General features: G+C 43.5%; 1 protein-coding gene across 3 annotated transcripts in view; it reads left to right on the plus strand.

The window, feature by feature from the left end:
* Window positions 1–23440, plus strand: part of C2CD3 (C2 domain containing 3 centriole elongation regulator) — a 224922-nt gene that overhangs the window by 135233 nt on the left and 66249 nt on the right. For all 3 annotated transcript variants that reach the window (XM_033947874.1, XM_033947875.1, XM_033947876.1), the window contains 4 exons: window positions 1196–1528; window positions 18085–18223; window positions 19172–19236; window positions 21633–21838. In XM_033947874.1, the coding sequence (XP_033803765.1) occupies window positions 1196–1528; window positions 18085–18223; window positions 19172–19236; window positions 21633–21838 (743 nt within the window). The remainder of the gene's footprint in view (window positions 1–1195; window positions 1529–18084; window positions 18224–19171; window positions 19237–21632; window positions 21839–23440) is intronic.

The following is a 23440-nucleotide window of genomic DNA, read 5'->3' on the forward strand; positions in this document are numbered from 1 at the left end:
TTTACCTCCCTCTCCTTTTGAATTTTGGTTTACTTGTTACGTTATTATGTCTTGTCTTTTGTTATATCCCCATAGCATATGATGTAATTGTAAACCAAAATAGTAAAAATTAAGGAAAAAGGTTAAACCACAGCAAACATATACTCAAAAGGTTAACCCACCAGGAGAAAAATATTAAGGATAATCGAAGGAAAGGATCTCAGAATTGCCACTCCGTGGATAATAATGAAATTAACCAACTATGAAATTGTGGCAGGAGTATCTTTCATAGATCCAAAAACCTTCGTACTATAAGTGTGCCAAATTATAACACATTTAAAAAAAATATTTCAAACATTAACTACTTTTTTAATTTTTAGTCTACTTGAGATATTATATGCTTTTTATTGTTTTTTAATTTATAACATCAATAAATATGAGAACTTAATAGTGCAAAATAGCTGTAAACAGATCTCATTTGTGCAAAGAACTGTGCAAATAGCATTCTTAGAATTATATTAAGAACAAAAGCACTTATCTTTCTAGCTTTTGTCAATAGCTAGCGGTGTAGATCAAACTACCGCTACAGCCCCTTCCAGGGTTTCCAATGGGAACCTGTTTTGCCGCTATACAAGCGGCTTCATCAGGGTTTTCAAAGTTGGGCTTAAGGTGTAGCTTTATCATTGGAGAAGCGGCAAAACAGGTTCCCATTGGAAACCCTGGAAGGGGCTGTAGCGGTAGTTTGATCTACACCGCTAGCTATTGACAAAAGCTAGAAAGATAAGTGCTTTTGTTCTTAATATAATTCTAAGAATGCTATTTGCACAAATGAGATCTGTTTACAGCTATTTTGCACTATTAAGTTCTCATATTTATTGATTTTATAAATTAAAAAACAATAAAAAGCATATAATATCTCAAGTAGACTAAAAATTAAAAAAGTAGTTAATGTTTGAAATATTTTTTTAAAATGTGTTATAATTTGGCACACTTATAGTACGAAGATTTTTGGATCTATGAGAGATACTCCTGCCACAATTTCATAGTTGGTTAATTTCATTATTATCCACGGAGTGGCAATTCTGAGATCCTTTCCTTTGATTATCCTTAATAGTAATTGTAAACCACTCAGATAGTTTTGATGAGCGGTATATCAAATTTTCAATGAACTTGAAACTTATGATGAGACTAATTCATTTTTCTAATGCTATTCTAGGTGTTTATCCGTTGTTTAAACGCAATGCCTTGGATCTATCTGGGGCTGCAGTTCGGGTTCATGTTTCCCTTGCTCCTGCTTATCCCCAAGCAGCTTTTACTCAGAAACTCGGTTACGCTGAGGATGGCAGCTATACTGATGATGAGGAGAAGGTGAACAGTCTTGATCTTAGTGACAAAGAGAAGCCAGTCTCAGAAAGTCAGAGCACCCCAAACCCCATCGCACACGCTCCAGTGCAGAGCCCAGCATCCCAAGAGACTCCCGAAGTAGATTTGGAAACTACGTTTGCTGTCAGCATTACAGTGGAAAGGGCAATGCATTTAAGTCTGAAAGGTAAGAGCTAATCTTGCATAACCTTTCATTAGTTTTCTGGTGAAAATATTGAAATGTCTCCTATAATGTAAAATCATCCTCTTCCTCAAATCATTTATGGACCTTAATGAAAGAGAGGCGATCAAACAGGCACAATATAATGTAGAAGATTATGAAAGTTATACAAGGGTACAGAATTGATGTGTTGTAGCTTTGAAGGCATCACAGATGTTGTTCATAGCAGCAAATTTGAAAGAGAGAACTTTTCCCAGTTCTGACACTGCATACCATATGGCCTCGGGAGGCCTTTGTAACTCAATTTCTGGTAAGGCTGCTTGCCCTGGATCGGCTCTTTGGGTTTTGGCCAAGTACTAATGACCTGGATTGGCCAACGTGAGAACGGGCAACTGGGCTTGATGGACCATTGGTCTGACCCTGTTCTTATGAAGTTATTTGCCTCAACCTTCTACAGGAGTCATGCCCAGTCTCAGTTCAGTTAAACCTTCTCCATCAATCATCTGTTCCAGGCGGAGTTTAGACACAGATTCCTTCTCACTTGCAGGATTATAGAGGTGTTGGTCACCAGCAATTACTCAGTGAATCATGCGGAGAGAAGGAAGAACCTTAAGTACCAAGAAATGAGTCCAAAACTAAGAAAATGTAGCAGAAATATTTCCCATCATCTTGATCAAAAAAGAATTTTCAAGAGCACCTAGATAAACTGCCTGTACATGTTACATCTTATGGACTCTAGAAAGAAGTTCTCTTTGGTGAGCATTAGCAGCAAATTTGAGAGACCGAGTTCATACTCCACATGCCCTGACTTAGGAGTGAGTTTCATGGTATGCACAAAACTAACTCATATGGAAAAATTACCATTGAGGAAACGTCCTCTGCATTGCAGCTGCCTCTCATGAGATCTGTCAAGAGACTGTGGCCGATTCCAGCTTAGAGTAGAGTTAATAGGCCTGCAGATTTCTCTACCAAGAGAGAAGTAGCAGCAACAGGTGCTGAAAAGTTTTCAGCTCAAACAACCAACTTCCTAAATTCTGAACGTCATTTTACCACTGTAGCTGAAAAGTGTTATCATATTTCATTAAGTGCCAATTTGCAGAAACAAAATTCTATGTTTGACATCGTTTCAGATCATTGATTGAACCATATCCATGTCATTCTCTTCTTGGTTGGGCTGAGAACTTTTCAGCGCCCCCTCGTAAAGCAAGGAGGGAAACCAGAGAACACAACCTTCCAGGGAATATCCTGGGAGTGGAACAACCTTCCAGGATACATTCGCCAGCAGCAAAATGTACAGAACTTCAGGAAACTGCTGAAAAGACATCTGTTCTGTAAAATGAAATATAGGGTCTGAGTTTGGCTGAGGGAGGAGGAGTGATGACTCTTGAGTGCTGGTCACGGAGGTGTTCGATGGTCTGGGGTTTTACTTGTATGATTTATGGAATTTTATATTTTGATGTAGACGTGGGTTTGGCCAGTTTTGGCCTTAACTGATATTCGTCATTGATGTAACGTGTATGCTACATGTACCGTATTTGCCGGCGTATAAGACGACTGGGCGTATAAGACGACCCCCCAACTTTTACAGTTAAAATATAGAGTTTGTTATATACTCGCCATATAAGACTACCCCTTCTTCCGCACACCTTCTGCACAACAAATAAAACTTAAAAGAACATCAGAATTTATTTCAACAATTTTAATTAATTCACTAAAGCTGAATAGAACAATAAACCCATGGGAGCTGCCATGCTATTTGTTTTCTAAACTGTTAACCAAACTGAAACTGTCAATGATAGAAGGAAGATAACACATAGAGGGAGAGAGCAAGTGCCGGGCAAGTCCCTAGCAAGTTTGCTGGCATGACAGTTTCCCTTTAAAAGCCTTCAAAAGCCTCCTGTTCGCCCCCGCAACTTCCTTAAGGGCTAGACTCCACACACGGCCGCATGTAGTAATGAGAAAAGGGGTGGGGCCAGAGCGCCGCTGCTTCCCGCTGCGCAGGATGAAGGAGATGGCACCCTTGTCACACTGATGTCCCGCCATGGCCCCGCTGATGTCCCGGCAGGTTTACTAGTACTGTAAGCACCGTAAGGAGGTAAGGAAGGAGATGTTAGGGCATGTAAAGTAAGGGCATGTAAACAGTACCCGGCGTATAAGACGACCCCCGACTTTGGGGAGGATTTTAAGGTACTGAAAAGTCGTCTTATACGCCGGCAAATACGGTAGTTTGATTTGATATGTAAGTATGAAATTTGTTACAGTGTGTTCTTGAAGTGTTTTGTGTGACAAATGTAGAAGTTTTATTTTGTAGGTTAATATGTAACTCGCCCTGGATAAGGGCAGGTGAGAAATAAAAAACAGGTGGCAACCAAGATGAAACTCCTCTTGTATGAGGAAAGACTAAAGTGGTTAGGGCTCTTCGGCTTGGAAAAGAGACTGACGTCTTAATCAATATACCCTCAATATCATATAATCCACTCTTTTGGGAAAGTCTAAAGTCAGCGCTAGGCAAACTTCAGGAAAAAGGCCTCAGAGTTTGGAGCTTTAGCTAAGTCGTATCACTGACTGGCACTATCAGCGTAGTCAAAGTCCGTATCTGTGCTCCATAATTCAATCATTGGCCAAGAAACCTGAGCATTAGTTATTTTTTTATTTAATTTTTTTCTTTTTTTCTACTTTTTTCAATTATTTCATAATATTCACTTAATAGTCTCTTAAAACCTTATTGAGGAATTCAAATAATTTATAGACTTCTGCATTAGACCACCCCAACGGTTTGAAAAGTACTAACAAGTGGTTACTTATCTTTAATACTCTCTTGTCATATGTGTCATCTGTTAAGTGACCGGAACCAAACCCAGAGCGGACGTGGCCAGCGTTTCACGGGACATGACTTAGTCCGCTGCTTCAGAGCCCATAGTTGGGCACAATATCTTCTACAAGTAATGTTCATATAAAACACTATTAAAAGCAAAACATAATTTTACTTACATCTCTATTTTACTCTGTTTTGCTTTTAATAGTGTTTTATATAAATAGTCACTATGGGCTCCTTTTACTAAGCTAAACCCGCGCTACGTGGCTAGAACTAATGCCAGCTCAAAGCTGGCGTTAGCGTCTAGCGTGTGTGGCATTTTAGCACGCGCTATTCCGCGCATTAATGTCCTAACGCAGCTTAGTAAAAAGAGCCCTATATGGTTTTTTACTTGTAGAAGATATTGAGCCCAGCTATTGGCCCTGAAGCAGCGGACTAAGTCATGTTCTGCGAAACGCTGGCCACATCGGCTCCGGTTTTAGTTCCGGTCGCACATATGACAAGAGAGTATTAAAGATAAGTAACCACTTGTTAGTACTTTTCAAACCGTTGGGGTGGTCTAATGCAGAAGTCTATAAATTATTTGAATTCCTCAATAAGGTTTTAAGAGAATATTAAGTGAATATTATGAAATAATTGAAAAAAGCAGAAAGTAGAAAAAAATAAAAAAATAACTAATGCTCAGGTTTCTTGGCCAATGATTGAATTATGGAGCACAGATACGGACTTTGACTACGCTGATAGTGCCAGTCAGTGATACGACTTAGCTAAAGCTCCAAACTCTGAGGCCTTTTTCCTGAAGTTTGCCTAGCGCTGACTTTAGACTTTCCCAAAAGAGAGGATTATATGATATTGAGGGTATATTGATTAAGACGTCAGTCTCTTTTCCAAGCTGAAGAGCCCTAACCACTTTAGTCTTTCCTCATACAAGAGGAGTTTCATCTTGGTTGCTTTTCTTTGAACCTGATTACATTTTTTGGAGTAGTTTTTGGGATGTACACATCCCTTTCTCAGGTCAGGAAAAATTGTATTATTTATTTAATAACCTTTATTTCAATATATTCAAGTGGATGAACTTGTTAACCATACTACTTTTTCCTGTATAGATAAAGAGAAGCCTTAGTGGTCTCAGCTAATGTGAGATCTAACAGAAATTAAATTTATAGGTTCATCATAATTTGTCTCTTGATAATTTTTTATGGATATGTTAATACGGTTTCTGGTGGAGTTCTGTATGTCATACATATAAAATGGAAAGAACATATACAGAGAGGATATTTTGGTAAATTTTAAAAGGTTTGGGGACCATTAACAGACTTTTGTAATGAGCAATAAACATTTTCCCACAATAAGATAATTGAAATGAGGGGATGGGAATGGGTGGGTGGGATGGTACTTTTTTAAATATTTTATTAAATCACTGGTGTTAAAGCCTGTTACATAAACGGGTGCTAGAAAGCAGCCCCCTTTCCCTCTCCCCCTCCAGTTCCTCCCTGGCTGTCTCTCTGTGGCCCCCTTCTGTCTCCCCTCCTCCAAGCAAAGCTGTCTGCCTCCCAACACACCCCTCCCCCCAAAGCAGCCTCCTTTCCCTCTCGGCCTCCAGTTCCTCCCTGACTGTCTCTCCGTGGCCCCCTTCTGTCTCCCCTCCCCCAAGCAAAGCTGTCTGCCTCCCAACACACCTCTCCCCCCCAAAGCAGCCTCCTTTCCCTCTCGGCCTCCAGTTCCTCCCTGATTGTCTCTCCATGGCCCCTTCTGTCTTCCCCCCAAGCAAAGCTGTCTGCCTCCCAGCACACCCCTCCCCCAAAGCTGCCCCCTTTCCCTCTCCAGTTCCTCCCTGACTATCTCTCCGTGGCCCCCCTTCTGTCTCCCCCCAAGCAAAGCTGTCTGCCTCCCAGCACACCCCTCCCCCAAAGCAGCCCCCTTTCCCTCTCCCCCTCCAGTTTCTCCCTGACTGTCTCTCCGTGGCCCCTCTTCTGTCTTCCCCCCTCAAGCAAAGCTGTCTGCCTCCCAGCACACACCCCCAAAGCAGCCCCCTTTCTCTCTCCCCCTCCAGTTCCTCCCTGACTGTGTCTCCGTGGCCCCCCTTCTGTCTTCCCTCCCCCAAGCAAAGCTGTCTGTCTCCCAGCACACCCCTCCCCCAAAGCAGCCCCCTTTCCCTCTCCCCCTCCAGTTCCTCCCTGACTGTCTCTCCGTGGCCCCCCTTCTGTCTTCCCGTCCCCCCAAGCAAAGCTGTCTTCCTCGCAGCACGCCCCTCCCCCAAAGCAGCCCCCTTTCCCTCCCATCCCGCGGTGTGGCCAGCTCCCTTAGTCCCTTGCCGCCCCCTTCCCGCGGTCCCAACAAACGTCCTTACTCCAGCAGGGGCCGCAGCACTGTAAGCACGCTGCTTCACGGCCTTCTACTGGCCTGATTTGCTCTGCCGTGTCGGGCAGAGCAAATCAGGGCAGTAGCAGGCCGCGAAGCAGCGTGTTTAGAGTGCTGCGGCCCCTGCTGGAGTAAGGACGTTTGTCGGGACCGCGGGGCGGGAAGAGAAGAGGAACGGTGGCAAGGGACTAAGGGAGCCGAAGGTAGAGTCGGATGGGAGGCTGAACGGGGGTTCGGGTGTGCCGGGGAGAGGAGCGAAGACGCCAATGACGACCTTTAGTTCTGACCGAAGTTAGTTTTTAAGTTGTAAGCCGCGGTAGCGGCTTCTCTCACAATCCCTGCCTGCATCGGAAGCCTTTTCTGACGCAGGTGCGGCTCGTGAGAGGAGCCGCCACCGCGGCTTACAACTTAAAACTAACTTCGGTCAGAACATTACCTTGAAAATATAAAGATCACAGAATTCTATTAGATACCTGGAAAACATTAAAATTTATTAGTAATATTACACCAGATCCAATAGCTAAATCGTTAAATCAATCCATTTGGGTAAACTCCAGGATCAAAATTGGTGGATTCAAAATAATATGGAAGCAATGGATAATTGCAGGTATACGATCTTTAAATGATATTATAGTAAATGGATCCTTGCTTGATTTTTCACAATTGCAACAGAAATTTGGATTGAACAAAACACAATATTTTAAATGGTTACAATTGAAGCAAGCTATTCAGGAAGGGTTCCCTGAATGGAAAAACCTAAATACTCAGTATAGTTTGCAAATCCATTGCTTTCAGGTAGAATTTTTAGGACACCAAGCCGCAAAATGGTATAAATTATTATATGGTTTTTTAAATAAAAAAAAAACAGGACTTAGGGACATTTGGAGTATTGAGATAGGACAGACAATTTCTGCAACTCAATGGCAAAAATTTTGGTCCTGGAGAATACATACTACAATGTCAGCATCTATGAGTCAAACATGGATGTTTTTATTACATAGAGTTTTATGGACCCCTACTCGGTTACAAAAAATAGATAGTTCTAAATCTAATAGATGCTGGCATTGTAAGATAGAAATAGGGACATTAGATCATTTAATCTATTTTTGTCCCTGTATAAATGCTTTCTGGAAAACAATTTGGCCCCAAATTAATATATTATTAGAAAATCATGTTGGACTTACATATGACACAATTTTATTTGGAACAGCAATGAGAACACAGAGTCCAATATCAGCAAATAATAATAAACTTTTATTGATATTAACAGGGGTCGCCATACAACAAATTACACAAAATTGGAAAGATTATACAAAATTAAATTTCACTTTTTGGTGGAATTCTATTTGCCATATATATAAAATGGAAAAAGCAATAGCGTTACAACATGGGTATATTAAAAAATTTAATAAAATCTGGGGACCATTGGCTTATTTTTCTAAAGATCAGATATCATAGCACAAGGATAGAACATATAAAGGGGTTAGGGTGGGTACATAAATATAAGAATAGATGATTTATAATTTATTACAATGGGGGTTTTTTATATATGTTAATATTAAAATAATTATTGTTGGATATTCAAGTGTTTATTGAATATTATATGTATTATATATTTATCACTTGATGTAAGAAATTAAAAATGAATAAAGAATATTAAAAAAAAAAAAGAACATTACCTTGGGTTCTGCGATCGGGTCCTGTTTGGTCTGCCACTGCCTGGAGGAGCTGAAGAGCAGGGAGTCCCGCGTACAGATTCTCTGCCGGCCAGAGAGAGAGATTCGTGCGCATGCGCACTCCCACCTGCGGTGCCCTACAGCTCACGGAAAACGGACGCACGCAGGTGGGAGTGCGCATGCGCGGCTTAGGGTTTTATTATATTAGATATAATATATGGATATTTTTGATGTATTATGGATGAAAGGGTGGTTAAATTTCATGATTTTCAGATGATATTATTTCCTGTTACACTTGATGTAAGTTATAAAAACGAATAAAAATTTTAAAATAAAAAAAGATATGTTAATATTGTTTTAAAGTTAATAAATAGAAAGAAAATATAGAAAAGAAAATAAGATGATACCACTTTTATTGGTCTAGCTCAGGGGTAGGCAATTCTGGTCCTCGAGAGCCGGAGCCAGGTCAGGTTTTCAGGATATCCACAATGAATATGTATGAGATGTATTTGCATGCACTGCCTCCTTGAGATGCAAATCTATCTCATGCCTATTTATTGTGGATATCCTGAAAACCTGACCTGGCTCCGGCTCTCGAGGACCGGAATTGCCTACCCCTGAGCTAGACCAATAAAAGTGGTATCATCTTATTTTGTCTGTTTTTGATTTAAAAGTGGATTAACACGGCTACCACTTTCCCTTGCTCAGATACACAAGACATGGGGATGGCGTAGAAAGATGTTTTGTATATGTGTGAGAAAGTGCGAATGATCCACCTCTTCTTTCTTGCTGTTTTCCTGAACTTGACCTTCTACTTTGTTCAGAATGGAAACTTTCTCTTGGCACAGACCATTGTAATTAAAGAGAGAATGTCAAACCAGTTCATACCAGTATCTATTGCTTCTGATAGCTCAGTTTTTCCCAGAAAGGTTTTTAACTGCTCTGTTTATAACTCGGCTTCCAGACTAAGCTTTGATAAAAGACAAAATTGTTATTGAAATACAGAAAAACAGCAGCTCAGCCAACTCAGGTGTGACAATGTTTTGAAGGATTTGTTTTTTCAAGGAGTGTTTTTAGCACGTCTTGTGAAACACCATTTCATATCTCTTCTTGAATAATAGACATTTTTGTTTTTTTGAGGATAAAGCTTATTTTGTAGGACATCAAGGCAAAGCAGAAGTGCTTTTCTCACAGCACAAATGCTCCTTAAATAACACTGACCTTCTCACAAAGGAATACATTTATTTGTCTTCTCTAGTATTGTTAAAATTCACTCCTTCATGGGAAGGTAGTGAAGACTAGAGACAACCTCTCCTTGGATGTGATGGAGACAGAAACAGTAACAGAATGCCAAGAAAGTCTGGTTGTGAATAGGTAAAGAGAAACCCAAAAAACATCTTTATAGTCCTTATCTGCCACTTATCTGATGGCATGCAGTTAGAGATTCAGTGAATTGCCCAGCAAGAGATGCTCAATAGCACTTTAAAAAAAGAACAGCGACCCTCTACACCAGTGTTCTTCAACCACCGGTCCATGGACCAGTGCCGGTCCACAGAAATTTCCTGCCGGTCCACAGGGCCAGCACGTGCATCAGGCCCAAAACAGTGTTCTTCAACCGCCGGTCCACGGTGCGATCGATGCGGTGTTATCTTCGAGCCAGCTCCCTCTTCCTAACTGATTCAGTGCACAAAGCCACGGGCAGTGGCTCCTACGGGCATCCTGCGCCTGAACCGGAAGCTTTCTCTCTGACGTTGCAACGTCAGAAGGAAGGCTTCCAGATGAGGCACTGGACATGAAAGGTGCAATTAGTACTATTATGGGGGCGGGGTCTGGGGTGGAGATTGGGTAGAGATGGGCGGGCTATGGCCCACGACTTAGCCCAGTGTTCTTCAACAGCCGGTCCACGGACCGATGCCAGTCCACAGAATAATTCTTTTATTTCTGCCGGTCCATAGGTGTAAAAAGGTTGAAAAACACTGTTCTACACAGCACTTCCCACCTCCCAAGCCAGCAAAAACACCAAGAGGGCCTGAGAACCCAACTCCAGTGACTCAGGGGGAGTGCAGCTGTGACTTTAAAACTGTATTGACATACCCCTCAGGACAGTCGTGTGAATTTACCGCTAGGGGGGACATTTTCTTAAAGGCACTAGACTGAAGCAAAAACACCCATTTGGACCACCACTAATTTTAAAGATAGCCCCTATGGGATTGGGGGAAGGGATGAAGCTCAGGGTGTCTGATGCCATGAGAGGCTTGAGGGGGGGTGTGACCCTGCAGGTCCAAGAGCATCTGTTTTTCTATCTTGTAATGTAATGTAATGTAATGTAATTTATTTCTTATATACCGCTACATCCGTTAGGTTCTAAGCAGTTTGAAGAAAATATACATTAAGATTATAAATGAGAAGTAAGAAGGTACTTAAAAAATTCCCTTACTGTCCCGAAGGATCACAATCTAACTAAAGTACCTGGAAATTAATAAAGAAGAGAAAATAAAGATGGTTGAAAAAAGAAAAATTCTATGTGAATTTATAGGATGGAAATTAAACTGACAGTGAAGAACTGTATGAAAAATACATATGGAATGCAGTTAGAGAGGGTAGGTTGCAATCTATTTATGGTATTTGTTTAATTGGAAGGTATTAAGGTGGGTAATTTGGGGGAAGGTTATCTGAAGATAGGTGAATCTTCTGGAGGTAAAAGAGGAGGGGTTAAGATATTTGGATGAATTTTTTGAAAAGCAGGGTTTTGATTTCTTTTCTGAATGTTTTGAAGTTGTCTGATATTGTCATAAGATTGGAGATGGAATGGTTGATTTTTGCTGCTTGTGTTGCTAGAAGGTTGTCAAACATTTTCTTGCGTTGTGTGCCTTTGAGTGGGGGGAAGGCGAAAGGGTTCGAGGTTCTTCTGTGTCTTAAGGTGGAGATTTGGTTTAAGCGGTTATTTAGATAGGAGGGGGAAGAGCCGTGTAATGCTTTGAATATCAGGCAGTAGAGTTTGAATTGGATTCGTGCTTGTATGGATAGCCAGTGAGAGTCTAAGAAGGCAGTTGTTATGTGATCATATTTTTTGAGTGAGTAGATCAATCTGAGGGCAGTGTTTTGTATGGTCTGGAGTTGTTTTATCATAGTGGCTGGACAAGGAAGATATAGGGAGTTGCAATAATCCAGCAGACCTAAGACTAGGGATTGGACGATTAGTCTAAATTGTGCTTGGTCAAAGAATTTTCTGATTTTACAGAGATTTCTCATGGTTAGAAAAGCTTTCTGGGTTGTTTTGTTGATCTGGGGCTGCATTGTGCAACATCTGTCTATCGTAACTCCTAGGAGTTTTAGTTCGGGTTGTATTGGGTATTTGGTATTTTTGATTTTCAGTTCAGTGATGGTAGGAGTTTGGGCTTTTTCGAGCAAAAGGAATTTTGTTTTTTCAGAATTTAGTTTTAGTTTGTGATCCATCATCCATTTTTCTACTGTGTCTAAGGTTGTTTCTAGCTTTGTTGTGGTGGTGGTCTCTGATGGGTCGAATGGGAGGATTATGGTGATGTCATCAGCATAGCTGAAAGATGTGACATCTAGGGTATCTAAAGTGGCTCCTAGGGAGGAGATAAAGAGGTTGAAGAGCGTAGGTGAGAGAGGTGATCCTTGTGGAACTCCGCAGGGATTTGTCCATGGTTCTGATTTGATATCATTGTATTTTACCCTGTATTTGATGTAGTTCCTCCCCCTTCCCTTTCGTTCCATTATGTCTCCGGTCAATTTTTAATGTATTACCCCTTTGGGTTTTATTTACCAAAAGTACTGTACCCCACTTAGACGTATGATAAGTGGTTTAACAAATATTAAATAAACTTGGAAACTTGACAATGTCTAACGCCATTCATTACCAATGTTAAGACCATCAGGGATGACTATCCTCAAAGAGAAAATTGCTATTGAGTGGAAAGCTTCTTTTCTAAGCGGTCCATTTGAAAGTACGCATTGTGATGGCGTCAGTTATGTGCCGGTCGCTTTATTTTTGGCATTTGGAAGTTACAACCATTTGAGAGAGCCTTATGGACGTTGATAAAATGAGGAAAATTGTCATAAATGTATATGAGGCATGGATATTGTTCAAAAATGCCATCCTGGAAGCCCTAAATAGATACATTTCAAGTGTTAAAAAAGGTGGATGGGAGTTAGTTAATTGGTTTTGCTTGGAGGATTCTGTTTATGGATGAGGAGGGGGGTATTTGGGGGTTGGTTGGGCAGGTGGGTCTCTTTTGGATTCTTTGATCTCTGCTATTGTTTATTGGAGTATTGTGTTCAGTTTTGGAGACCGTATCTGGCAAAGGACGTAAGAAGACTTGAGGTGGTCCAGAGGAGGGCGACGAAAATGATAGGAGGCTTGCGCCAGAAGACGAATGAGGAGAGACTAGAAGCCCTGAATATGTATACCCTAGAGGAAAGGAGAGACAGGAGAGATATGATTCAGACGTTCAAATACTTGAAGGGTATTAACGTAGAACAAAATATTCTCCAGAGAAAGGAAAATGGTAAAACCAGAGGACATAATTTGAGATTGAGGGGTAGTTGATTCAAAGGCAATGTTATGAAATTCTACTTTACGGAGAGGGTAGTGGATGCCTGGAATGCGCTCCCGAGAGAGGTGGGGGAGAGGAAAACTGTGACTGAGTTCAAAGAAGCGTGGAATGAACACAGAGGATCTAGAATCAGAAAATAATATTAAAAATTGAACTAAACATAGAAACATAGAAATAGACGGCAGATAAGGGCCAAGGCCCATCTAGTCTGCCCACCCTAATGTCCCTCCCCTACCTTCGCCCTGTGAATAGATCCCTCCCCTACTTTCGCCCTTTGAATAGATCCCATGTGACGATCCCATTTGGCCTTAAAATCAGGCACGCTGCTGGCCTCGATCACATGCAGTGGAAGACTATTCCAGCGATCAACCACCCTTTCTGTGAAAAAGAATTTCCTGGTGTCAGCTCGTAGTTTCCCTCCCCTAATTTTCCACGGATGCCCTCTTGTTGTCGTGGGACCCTTGAAAAGGAAGATATCTTCCTCCGTCTCTATGCGGCCCGAGAGATATTTGAACGTCTCGATCATGTCCCCCCTCTCTCTGCGCTCCTCGAGTGAGTATAGCTGCAATTTGTTTAGCCGTTCCTCGTATGGGAGATCCTTGAGTCCTGAGACCATCCGGGTGGCCATTCTCTGAACCGACTCCAGTCTCAGCACATCCTTGCGATAATGCGGCCTCCATAATTGTACACAGTATTCCAGATGGGGCCTCACCATGGATCTATACAATGGCATAATGACTTCTGGCTTTCGGCTGACGAAACCCCTGCGTATGCAACCTATGACTTGTCTTGCTTTGGATGAAGCTTGCTCCACTTGATTGGCAGCCTTCATGTCCTCACTGACGATCACCCCTAGGTCACGTTCTGCTTCAGTTCTTGTTAGGATCTCGCCATTTAGGGTGTAAGTCTTGCATGGATTTTGGCTGCCCAGGTGCATAACTTTGCATTTTTTGGCATTGAAGCTGTGTTGCCAGGACTTAGACCAGCGCTCCAGTAGGAGTAGGTCGTGCATCATGTTGTCGGGCATTGAAACATCATCTATTGTGCATTTGCCCACTACATTACTTAGTTTGGCGTCATCGGCGAATAATGTTATTTTACCCCGAAGCCCTTCTGCCAAGTCCCTTATAAAGATGTTGAATAGGATTGGGCCCAAGACCGAGCCCTGTGGCACTCCACTGATCACCTCCGTCATTTCAGAGGGTGTGCCTTTCACCACCACCCTTTGAAGCCTACCTCCAAGCCAGTTCCCAACCCATTTCGTCAATGTGTCACCTAATCCTATAGAACTCATCTTGCTCAGCAACCTGCGGTGTGGTACGCTATCGAATGCTTTGCTAAAGTCCAGGTACAAATAAGAACATAAGCAGTGCTTCTGCCGGGTCAGACCATAGGTCCATCCTTCCCAGCAGTCCACTCCCGCGGCGGACCAAACAGGTCACGACCTGTCTGAATCACCAGAAGGGGCCCCCTTGCCACCTTGGTTTCCCATTGAAGTCCTATCTTCCCATCGAAGTCCTAACCCTCCAATCTTGCACATGCACGACCTGGTTGGGTTTCTATACTTATTACCTGGATACCTCTCTCAGTATCCCACTATCCCTTTATCCCTCAGGAATCCGTCCAATTCCTGTTTGAATCCCTGTACCGTACTCTGCCTGATCACTTCCTCCGGTAGCGCATTCCAAGTGTCCACGACCCTTTGGATGAAAAAAAACTTCCTTGCATTTGTTTTGAACCTATCTCCCTTCAGTTTCTCTGAATGCCCCCTCGTATTCGCTGTCCCTTTCAGTCTGAAGAATCTGTCCCTATGCCCCTCATGATCTTGAAGGTCTCTATCATATCTCCCCTGAGCCTCCTTTTTTCCAGAGAGAAGAGCCCCAGCCTATCCAACCTCTCGGCGTATGGGCAGTGTTCCAGCCCTCTTACCAGTTTCGTTGCTCTCCTTTGGACTCTCTCAAGTACCGCCATGTCCTTCTTGAGGTACGGCGACCAATACTGAACGCAGTATTCCAGATGTGGACGCACCATCGCTCGATACAATGGCATGATGACTTCCCGCGTCCTGGTTGTTATGCCCCTCTTTATGATGCCCAGCATCCTGTTGGCTTTTTTCGAGGCTGCAGCGCACTGTGCAGATGGCTTCAGTGATGCATCCACCAGCACACCCAAGTCTCTCTCAAGTCTGCTGTCTCCCAACAATGCCCCCCCCAATTTGTAGTTGAACAACGGGTTCTTTTTCCCTATATGCATGACCTTGCATTTTTCCATGTTAAAGCGCATTTGCCATTTGTTTGCCCAGTCTTCCAGCTTCTCCAGGTCCCTTTGCAGGTCCTCACACTCCTCCCTGGACCTAACTCTGCCGCACAGTTTAGTATCGTCTGCAAATTTTATAACTTCGCACTTTGCCTCCTTTTCCAGGTCATTGATAAATATGTTGAAGAGTAACGGCCCCAGCACCGATCCCTGTGGCACACCACTCGTGACTCCCCGCCAGTCAGAATATTGGCCCTTTACTCCGACCCTCTGCAGTCTACCCGACAACCAGTGCTTGATCCATCTGTGCACATCCCCTCCCACCCCGTGGTTCCACAGCTTCCTAAGCAGCCTTTCATGTGGCACCTTGTCGAAAGCCTTTTGAAAATCGAGGTAAATGATGTCTATGGGTTCCCCATTGTCCACCCGACTGCTTATTCCCTCAAAGAAGTACAGAAGGTTCATTAAGCACAACCTTCCCTTACAGAATCCGTGCTGGCTTGTTCTCAGTAGGCCATTTCTCTCGATGTGCTCGCAAATGCCGTCCTTGATCATAGCTTCCACCATCTTCCCTATAATTGAGGTCAGGCTCACCGGCCTGTAGTTCCCGGGGTCACCCCTCGATCCCTTCTTGAAAATAGGTGTGACATTCGCCAATTTCCAGTCCTCTGGTACCTCTCCAGTTTTCAAGGATAGGTTGCAAACATGCTGGATTGTGCCCGCTATTTCTTGTCTTAGTTCCTTCAGAACCCTTGGGTGGATCCCGTCCGGGCCCGGTGATTTGCCGCATTTTAACCTGTCTATCTGTTTGAGGACATCCTCCTTACTTACCTCTATGTGCTCCAATTTTTCGGCCTGTTCCCCACTCATGAGCTCCTCTGAGTCCGGTATATTAGATGTGTCTTCTCTCGTGAAAACCGACGAGAAGAACGTGTTCAACCTCTCAGCTACCTCTTTATCCTCCTTAATCACTCCCTTCCTGTCCCCATCGTCCAACGATGTCCATCGTACATGATGTCCAGGGACTCCCCAATATCTAGCTTCCCCGTCACCCAGTCAAAGAAGCTGATCAGGTTGGATTGGCACGATCTCCCTTTTGTAAATCCATGTTGACGGGGATCCCGTAGATTCTCCTCATCCAGGATCTTATCCAATTGGTGTTTTATTAGAGTTTCCATTAGTTTGCTCACTATCGATGTTAGACTCACTGGTCTGTAGTTTGCTGTCTCCATCTTGGAGCCTTTCTTGTGGAGTGGAATGACGTTAGCCGTCCAACGGGACGCTGCCTTTCCTAAGGGAGAGGTTGAAGAGTTTGGACAGTGGCTCCGCCAGGACATCACACAGCTCCCTTAGCACCCTGGGGTGTAGGTTGTCAGGCCCCATTGCCTTGTTAACCTTGAGCCTTGATAGCTCACTGTAGACACTAAGGCCAGTACTGGGCAGACTTGCACGGTCTGTGTCTGTATATGGCCGTTTGGTGGAGGATGGGCTGGGGATGGCTTCAATAGTTGGGAGGGTGTAGTTGGGCTGGAGTAGGTTTTAACGGAGATTTCGGCAGTAGGAACTCAAGCACAGTACCGGGTAGAGCTTTGGATTCTTGCCCAGAAATAGCTAAGAAGAAAAAATTTAAATTGAATCAGGTTGGGCAGACTGAATGGACCATTTGGGTCTTTATCTGCCGTCATCTACTATATTACTATGTTATATCATCATTTCTGTGATCCATAATTACTGTTTATCTATCCCTGGGGGGGATGGGAGGGTTGAGATTGAGAAGTTGCAAAGATCAGTGGTTGAATGTTTAGAAAGTTTACAATATTAAATTATGGTACACATTTGATCGTCTTTTGGACTTCTGTTTTTTCAATAAAATGATTTAACATAAGGTTTTAAAGAGGGGGGAGAGGGGATTAGATAGGGGACAGGCTTAGGTATTAATATTATTCAGAAAGAAAACCACTGTGGCATTGTATCAATGATTGATTGTATACTAAAATTCAATAAAAAAAGGTGGAAGGAAGGTGCCTCTGTATGTATACATGTACTGTATGTTTCTATGTGTGAGCGTGTCTGAAGAACAGAACATAACCTTAGTTAGCCCAGTGGTATAAGAACAGAATTTTACAAAGTCTCTTCTTTAAAGAAATCAGATAGAGCACTTGTTAAAAAGCCTGAAAAAGTTCCTCAGTGTTCAATATGTTTCTACCAATGTTGTTCTCTTAATACCGTTTTCTTTGCCATTGTGATCTAGGAGTGGGGAGGTAATTCCTTTTCATGTAGTTCATTCATTAGCCTCTTTGTCTCTATTGATTAAAACGGATTTTGATGATCATTTTAATAACATAGGCCTCTTCTATTAAACTGCGCTGCTCCAAACCCTCATAGAGTTCCTATCAGCATCGGGAGCAGCGCGGGCCATTCAGCACGGCTCTCTGCGCTAAAAACTGCTAGCGCAGTTTAATAGAAGAGGATAGTGTAATTTTTTATGTTTTATGCAATCTTATATCCTGCTGAATCCTCATTAATTCTAGGCGGGTTACAGGCAACATATTGTTACATAGAATTTTCTGTAGAGTTAAATATATTACAATTATACATGCTACATAAAGTTGATCAAATTATTCAAATAGTCTGAGGGAAGTTTTGTCTCAGAGGTTGCGAGATCAAGTCCCAGTGCTTCTCCTTGTGACCCTGGGCAAGTCACTTAATCCTCCAATTCCCACCACTTTGAAATACCAAAGCCACAAAAAGACAGTATACAAGTCTCCAGTCCCAATTTATCATAATTAGCAACTGACCATTAACCTTGTCTTATATCTAGACATCTGTCTGCTAGAATTCAACTTGCTCTGAGTTCTACCTGTTCTGTTTTAGGAATTCCTTTGACGGAGCGGACCATTGCAACACCAAGTTGCTGTGTCTCTTTTGCTGTGGCGGGCAGTGAGACCCCAATAACCACTTCAGTCATTGAGAACACAGACTCACCTGTGTGGAACTTTCAGCAGCAAGCAAGGTAAGTTGCAATGCTTTGTTCCAGGGACAGATTGTTCAGTGTGCTGCAGTACAGCTTTTAACTGGTTGCAAATGACGGGAGCAGCTGTCTCCCATTGCCTTCCAGTTCTCTATTGTGTTCATTTTAAAATCTGTAGGTAGCTGGAGTGCAGGTTACATCCCTCTAGGCTTTGTTTAGGTTTATAGACAGTGTTTATTGATGCTGCAATGATACAGCAGGAAGAAAATACAATAATCCAACTCTTCTCATCCATTGCTTGAATATGTCTCCCACCCAAGAGCAGGCGCTAAATGCGACACGTTATCAACAACAGTTAACATGGCTGCAAACACCCTCCCCCCAGCAGCAAACCTTACTCTTCCCATACCTTCCAATAAGCTTTGCCATCACTCCCCTGATTCCCCTCCTCCCTCTCCCAAGCATTCACCAGGTGCATTCTGGTGGTATGGTAGCAGGTCTCAGATTCAAAATGGCAGCTCTGACCCATAGCAATGGGTCAGAACTATTTTGAGGCCAGGATGGCAGGAGTGTACAGAGATTGCTCCTGTCTTCCACTCTATCACCAGGAAAGCTCCTATTAAGTGCTGGAAATGTAGTTAAGAGGAGTGTCAAAGTCCTCTGAGCTTGATACTTTTTGGAGAAGAAGTTAGGTTCTTTTCACACACAGGACTCTGGTAACTGCATCGGCAGATAGTACCATGCACTTACCGTAAATGCTATCTGCTGATGCATTTTCCTATTTTTATGTCAATTAGAAACATTTGATTACTCAAATTACACATTTGTATGAATTCAGCCCTTTTTTATATGTTAACATGCATCCAATCTATGTATGTACAGATTGGGGGATTTTTTTTTTCATTGTCTTAAGGAAACATAATATTTAACAAGAGCAAGATAAGACTAAAGCACACACAATTGATATGACATCTTTTTTTCCTCTAATAGATTATTGAAAGACCTGTTATTGGACTCACAGCAAACACTGGTCTTTAAAGTGTGGCACAAAACAGGTAAGTAGGCTGAATGAAAACATAGAACATGATAGCAGATAAAGGCCAAATGGCCCATCCAGTCTGCCCATCCACAACATTTGCTATCTCCTCTTCTCCCTGAGAGATCCCATATGCCTGTGCTATGCTATCTTGAATTTAGATACAGTCTTCAACTCCACCACCTCCATTGGGAGACTATTCCACACATCTACCATCCTTTCTGTAAAGAAGTACTTTCTTACATTACTCCTATGCTCTCTCCTTCTGGAGTTTTCCTTCAATTGAAAAATACTCACCTCCTGTACATTAACGCCCCAGATATATTTAAATGTCTATCATATCCTCTCTGTCTCCTCTTTCCTCCAGAGTATACATATTAAAGTCTCTAAGTCCCCATACGATCCCATATTATTTGTCATAGGCTATGGTACGTTATAGGCCACTTTAAGCATTGCGATCTGAGGGGGTAGTACGATTATCGCTTACAGGTTTCTCAACAGCGCACTAGGTCCTCCTCTATCTCTTTCATAGGAGCAACACTGTGGAATAAGTTGACTGGACCACTAAGAGCTCTTGTAGATTACCAGACCATTTTTCAAGCTTCTCCAGATCCTGTCTCATGTTATCCACACCCTCCGGAATGTCTACCCTATTACAGAGCTTGGTATAATCCGCAAAAAGACAAACTTTGCCAGACAGTCTTTCCGCAATATCACAAAGATGTTAGAATCAGCCCAAGGACAGATCCCTGTGGCACTCCACTAACAATATCCTTATCCTCTGAGCAAACTCCATTCATCACTACCCTTTGTCTCCTTCCACATAACCAGCGTATGGCCAGTGTAGTGGATCGTCAGCCTATATCGCTCCATGTGCTCTTGAAGGGGCTAAGCATGGTTCCTTTCAAGGGTCTCGACTTTTTTTGCCAAACCACCATGGGATCTTATACCCGGAGGCTGTTTCAAGCCTCTAGACAAAACTTTAGGGCCAAATGGGCCCAAGGAGCAGCCCCACGTTCTGCAGGGGCTCCCAAGAAGCCACAATGATGCCAGGCTAGAAACCGACCTGCCCTGGATACGAGGACTGCTTTCAGTCCACTGAGAGGCCTGGACAGCTAATTGCTTGAACCAGTGAGTGCCGGACATCATTCAAAATGGCCACAAGCTAGAATTCTCTTACCTTAGGCCAGTTCTCTTTGTGGACTCTCCCAGAGGATGTCCAGAGTAGAGGTCTGCATGGGAAAGGGGATCGCGGGAATCCCGCGGTTCCCGCGGGGGTCCCACAGGAATCCCCCCTAACCCACGGGACTCCCCCTCTGGCACACGGGACTCCCACGGGGACCCCCCTCTAGCCAACGGGACTCCCACGGGGATGGAAGGCTTTGGAAGCAGGGTTCATCCATATAATATAATGGACACGTCAGCCTTAGTAAAAGAGGGGGTTTATAAGTTAATTACCTGAACAGAAAACAAAAAAAGGGTTCCACCAAAGAGATTCCACAAGGAAAACAGCAAAAGAAACTGTGGAATTGATGATGCTGTCAGAAGTAATTGCTGCTTTTTATGGGGACGGGCGGGGATGGAGATAATTCCTTGCGGGGATGGGTGGGGATGGAGAGGATCCTGGTGGGGACGGAGAGGATCCTGGTGGGGACGGAGAGGATCCTGGTGGGGACGGGTGGGGACGGAGAGGATCCTGGCGGGGACGGGTGAGGACGGAGAGGATCCTTCTGGGGATGGAGAGGATCCTAGCGGGGACGGGCGGGGATGGGTGGGATTTGTGTCCCCACGCAACTCTCTAGTCCAGAGACAGCAGTCAGAGTCCAGGTGACGGTACAGTGGCTCTTGTTTCTGAAAGCCATAGAATAGAGAATTCTACCTTTTAAACTACCTTACCTTGTTCCCTAACTGCAACATTTCACTTTAAGTTTATGTGTTATAGAAGATGGAAAACTTTTTTTTCACATAGAAATGCATTGTGCCATATTTTGAGGTCTCCTTTCCCTGGAGCCTGTGGTCTGATTTGGTCCATTTTTGAACTCGATGTGTCTTTTTACTGTTTTTTCCCTCATATGCCAAGTTTAATCCCATTTCATTATAGAAATGCATTGGGTCAATTCAATTGGACTGGAAAGAATAAAAAAGGAAAATTATGGAAGTATCATTGGAAAGTAGTTTGGCCATTATACTAGTTGTTAAGTTAACTAGTTAGTTATTGACACCTATTACAGATAAAATTCTAAGGTTTTTATCAGCTAGTTTACAAGACAGATGTAACGTGAATATTCTGATTGGAATCTCCTCTGGTGCCCAGTTGAATTTCTTCCAGAATACTACTGGATGTCAAACGTTTATGATTCAGACTTAGGTGCACCTGATAGAGATGGATAAAAGCACTTTTTGTTTCATTTTTAGACATTGAACGAGTAATTGGATTTGCATCTGTGGACCTTTCGCCACTTCTGTCTGGTTTCCAGTCTGTCTGTGGTTGGTACAATATCAGTGACTTTAGTGGGCATTGCCAAGGACAAATTAAAGTCTGCATCACTCCTCTTGAAGCTATACTTTATCTCAAAGAAGAAAAGCTGGCAAGAAGTCAGTCCAGAGAACCCTTCACATCGGTATGTACTGAAGTCTCCAGTTTTTTTAAGACGTATAAACACCACGGGCCCCTTTTAATTTTCAAATGTCCTAGAATGAATTATTTGTATTTCACATTTTTACGCTGGCATTACTGTGGGCCAGCGAGGTAAATGCTCCAATGCTTATTCAATTTCTGTGAGCGTCAGAGCATTTACCTCATTGGCCCACAGTAAAACCCTCTACTGTGGTTTGATAAAAGGAGCCCTTAAATTGTCATCATAGAAAAATAAGCAAAAATAAGTGGGATTCTCTTTTTGGAAGGAATCCTGTTTAATTTAACTTAAACAAAGGATTTGCCTAATGGTTAGAGCAACAGGCTCCTTGTGATCTTGGGCACTTGCTTAATCCTTTATTGTCTCAGACACAAACTTAAATTGTAAACCCTCCAGGAACAGGAACTATCTACTGTACTGGAATGTAAGTCTGCTTGAGTTACAGCTGAAAGAAGTGTGAGCTGAATCCACGATCTCTTTCTGCTTATGCTGGTAACAAGTTACATACAGTTCTTTGGAAAAATCTTCACACCCTTGTACATTTTTCATATTCTTTTGTCTAAAAATACATTTGAAAAGCATTAAGTAGGAGTTTATTCAACTGAACTCAACAATGTGAAAGTATAATTATAGAAATACTAGTCTTTAAGCCCGTTACATTAACGGGTGCTAGAATAGATGTGTCTGTGTTTCTTTATCTCTCTCTCCTTGGCCGCTGTCTGTGTCCTTCTGTCTCCCCCCCCCCCCCGAGCAAAGCTGTCAGCCCCCAGCACACACTTGCCCCCCAAGCAGCCCCCTTTCCCTCTCCCTAACTGTCTCTCAATGGCCCTCTTCTGTCTTCCCCCCCAGAGCAAAGCTGTCTGTCCCCAGCACACCTCCCCCCCAAAGCAGCCCCCTTTCCCTCTCCCTATCTCTTCTGTCTCCCCCCCCAGAGCAAAGCTGTTTGCCCCAAGCACACCCCTCCCCCCAAAGCAGCCCCCTTTCCCTCTCCCTGTCTCTCCATGGCCCCTTCTGTCTTCCCCCCCCAGAGCAAAGCTGTCTGTCCCCAGCACACCTCCCCCCCAAAGCAGCCCCCTTTCCCTCTCCCTATCTCTCCATGGCCCCTTCTCTCTCCCCCCAGCACACCCCTCCCCCCAAAGCAGCCCCCTTTCCCTCTCCCCCTGGCCCCCGGTATTGATCCGCTTCTTACCGTCCCTCCATCCTGGCGTCTTCTGGCCTGCTCCTCTTCAAAGCAGCCTGTGATCATGGTGGCCGGCTTTAGCGAAGCTCGCAGGCCGCTCTCCAACTCGGTAGCACGTTCCCTCTGACGTGATCCTGTGCGTCAGAGGGAACGTGCTACCGAGGTTGGAGAGCGGCCTGCGAGGTTCGCTAAAGCCGGCCACCTTCGCAGGCTGCTCTTTAGAGGAGGATCAGCAGCAGCGGCGGCAGCAGCGGCGAGTGAGGGCGGGAGATGTTTCCTGCCGAGGACCCGGGCAGGGAGAGAGCTTGCCTAGCTTCCATGGTGAGTGAGGGCGGGAGGAGGGGAGTGTCCAGAATGTTCCCTGCCACTGGGTTGGAACACGGCCACGGATCACACACCACGGCGGC

The sequence above is a fragment of the Geotrypetes seraphini genome, chromosome 6 (assembly GCF_902459505.1).
Source record: "Geotrypetes seraphini chromosome 6, aGeoSer1.1, whole genome shotgun sequence".
Classification (NCBI taxonomy): domain Eukaryota; kingdom Metazoa; phylum Chordata; class Amphibia; order Gymnophiona; family Dermophiidae; genus Geotrypetes; species Geotrypetes seraphini.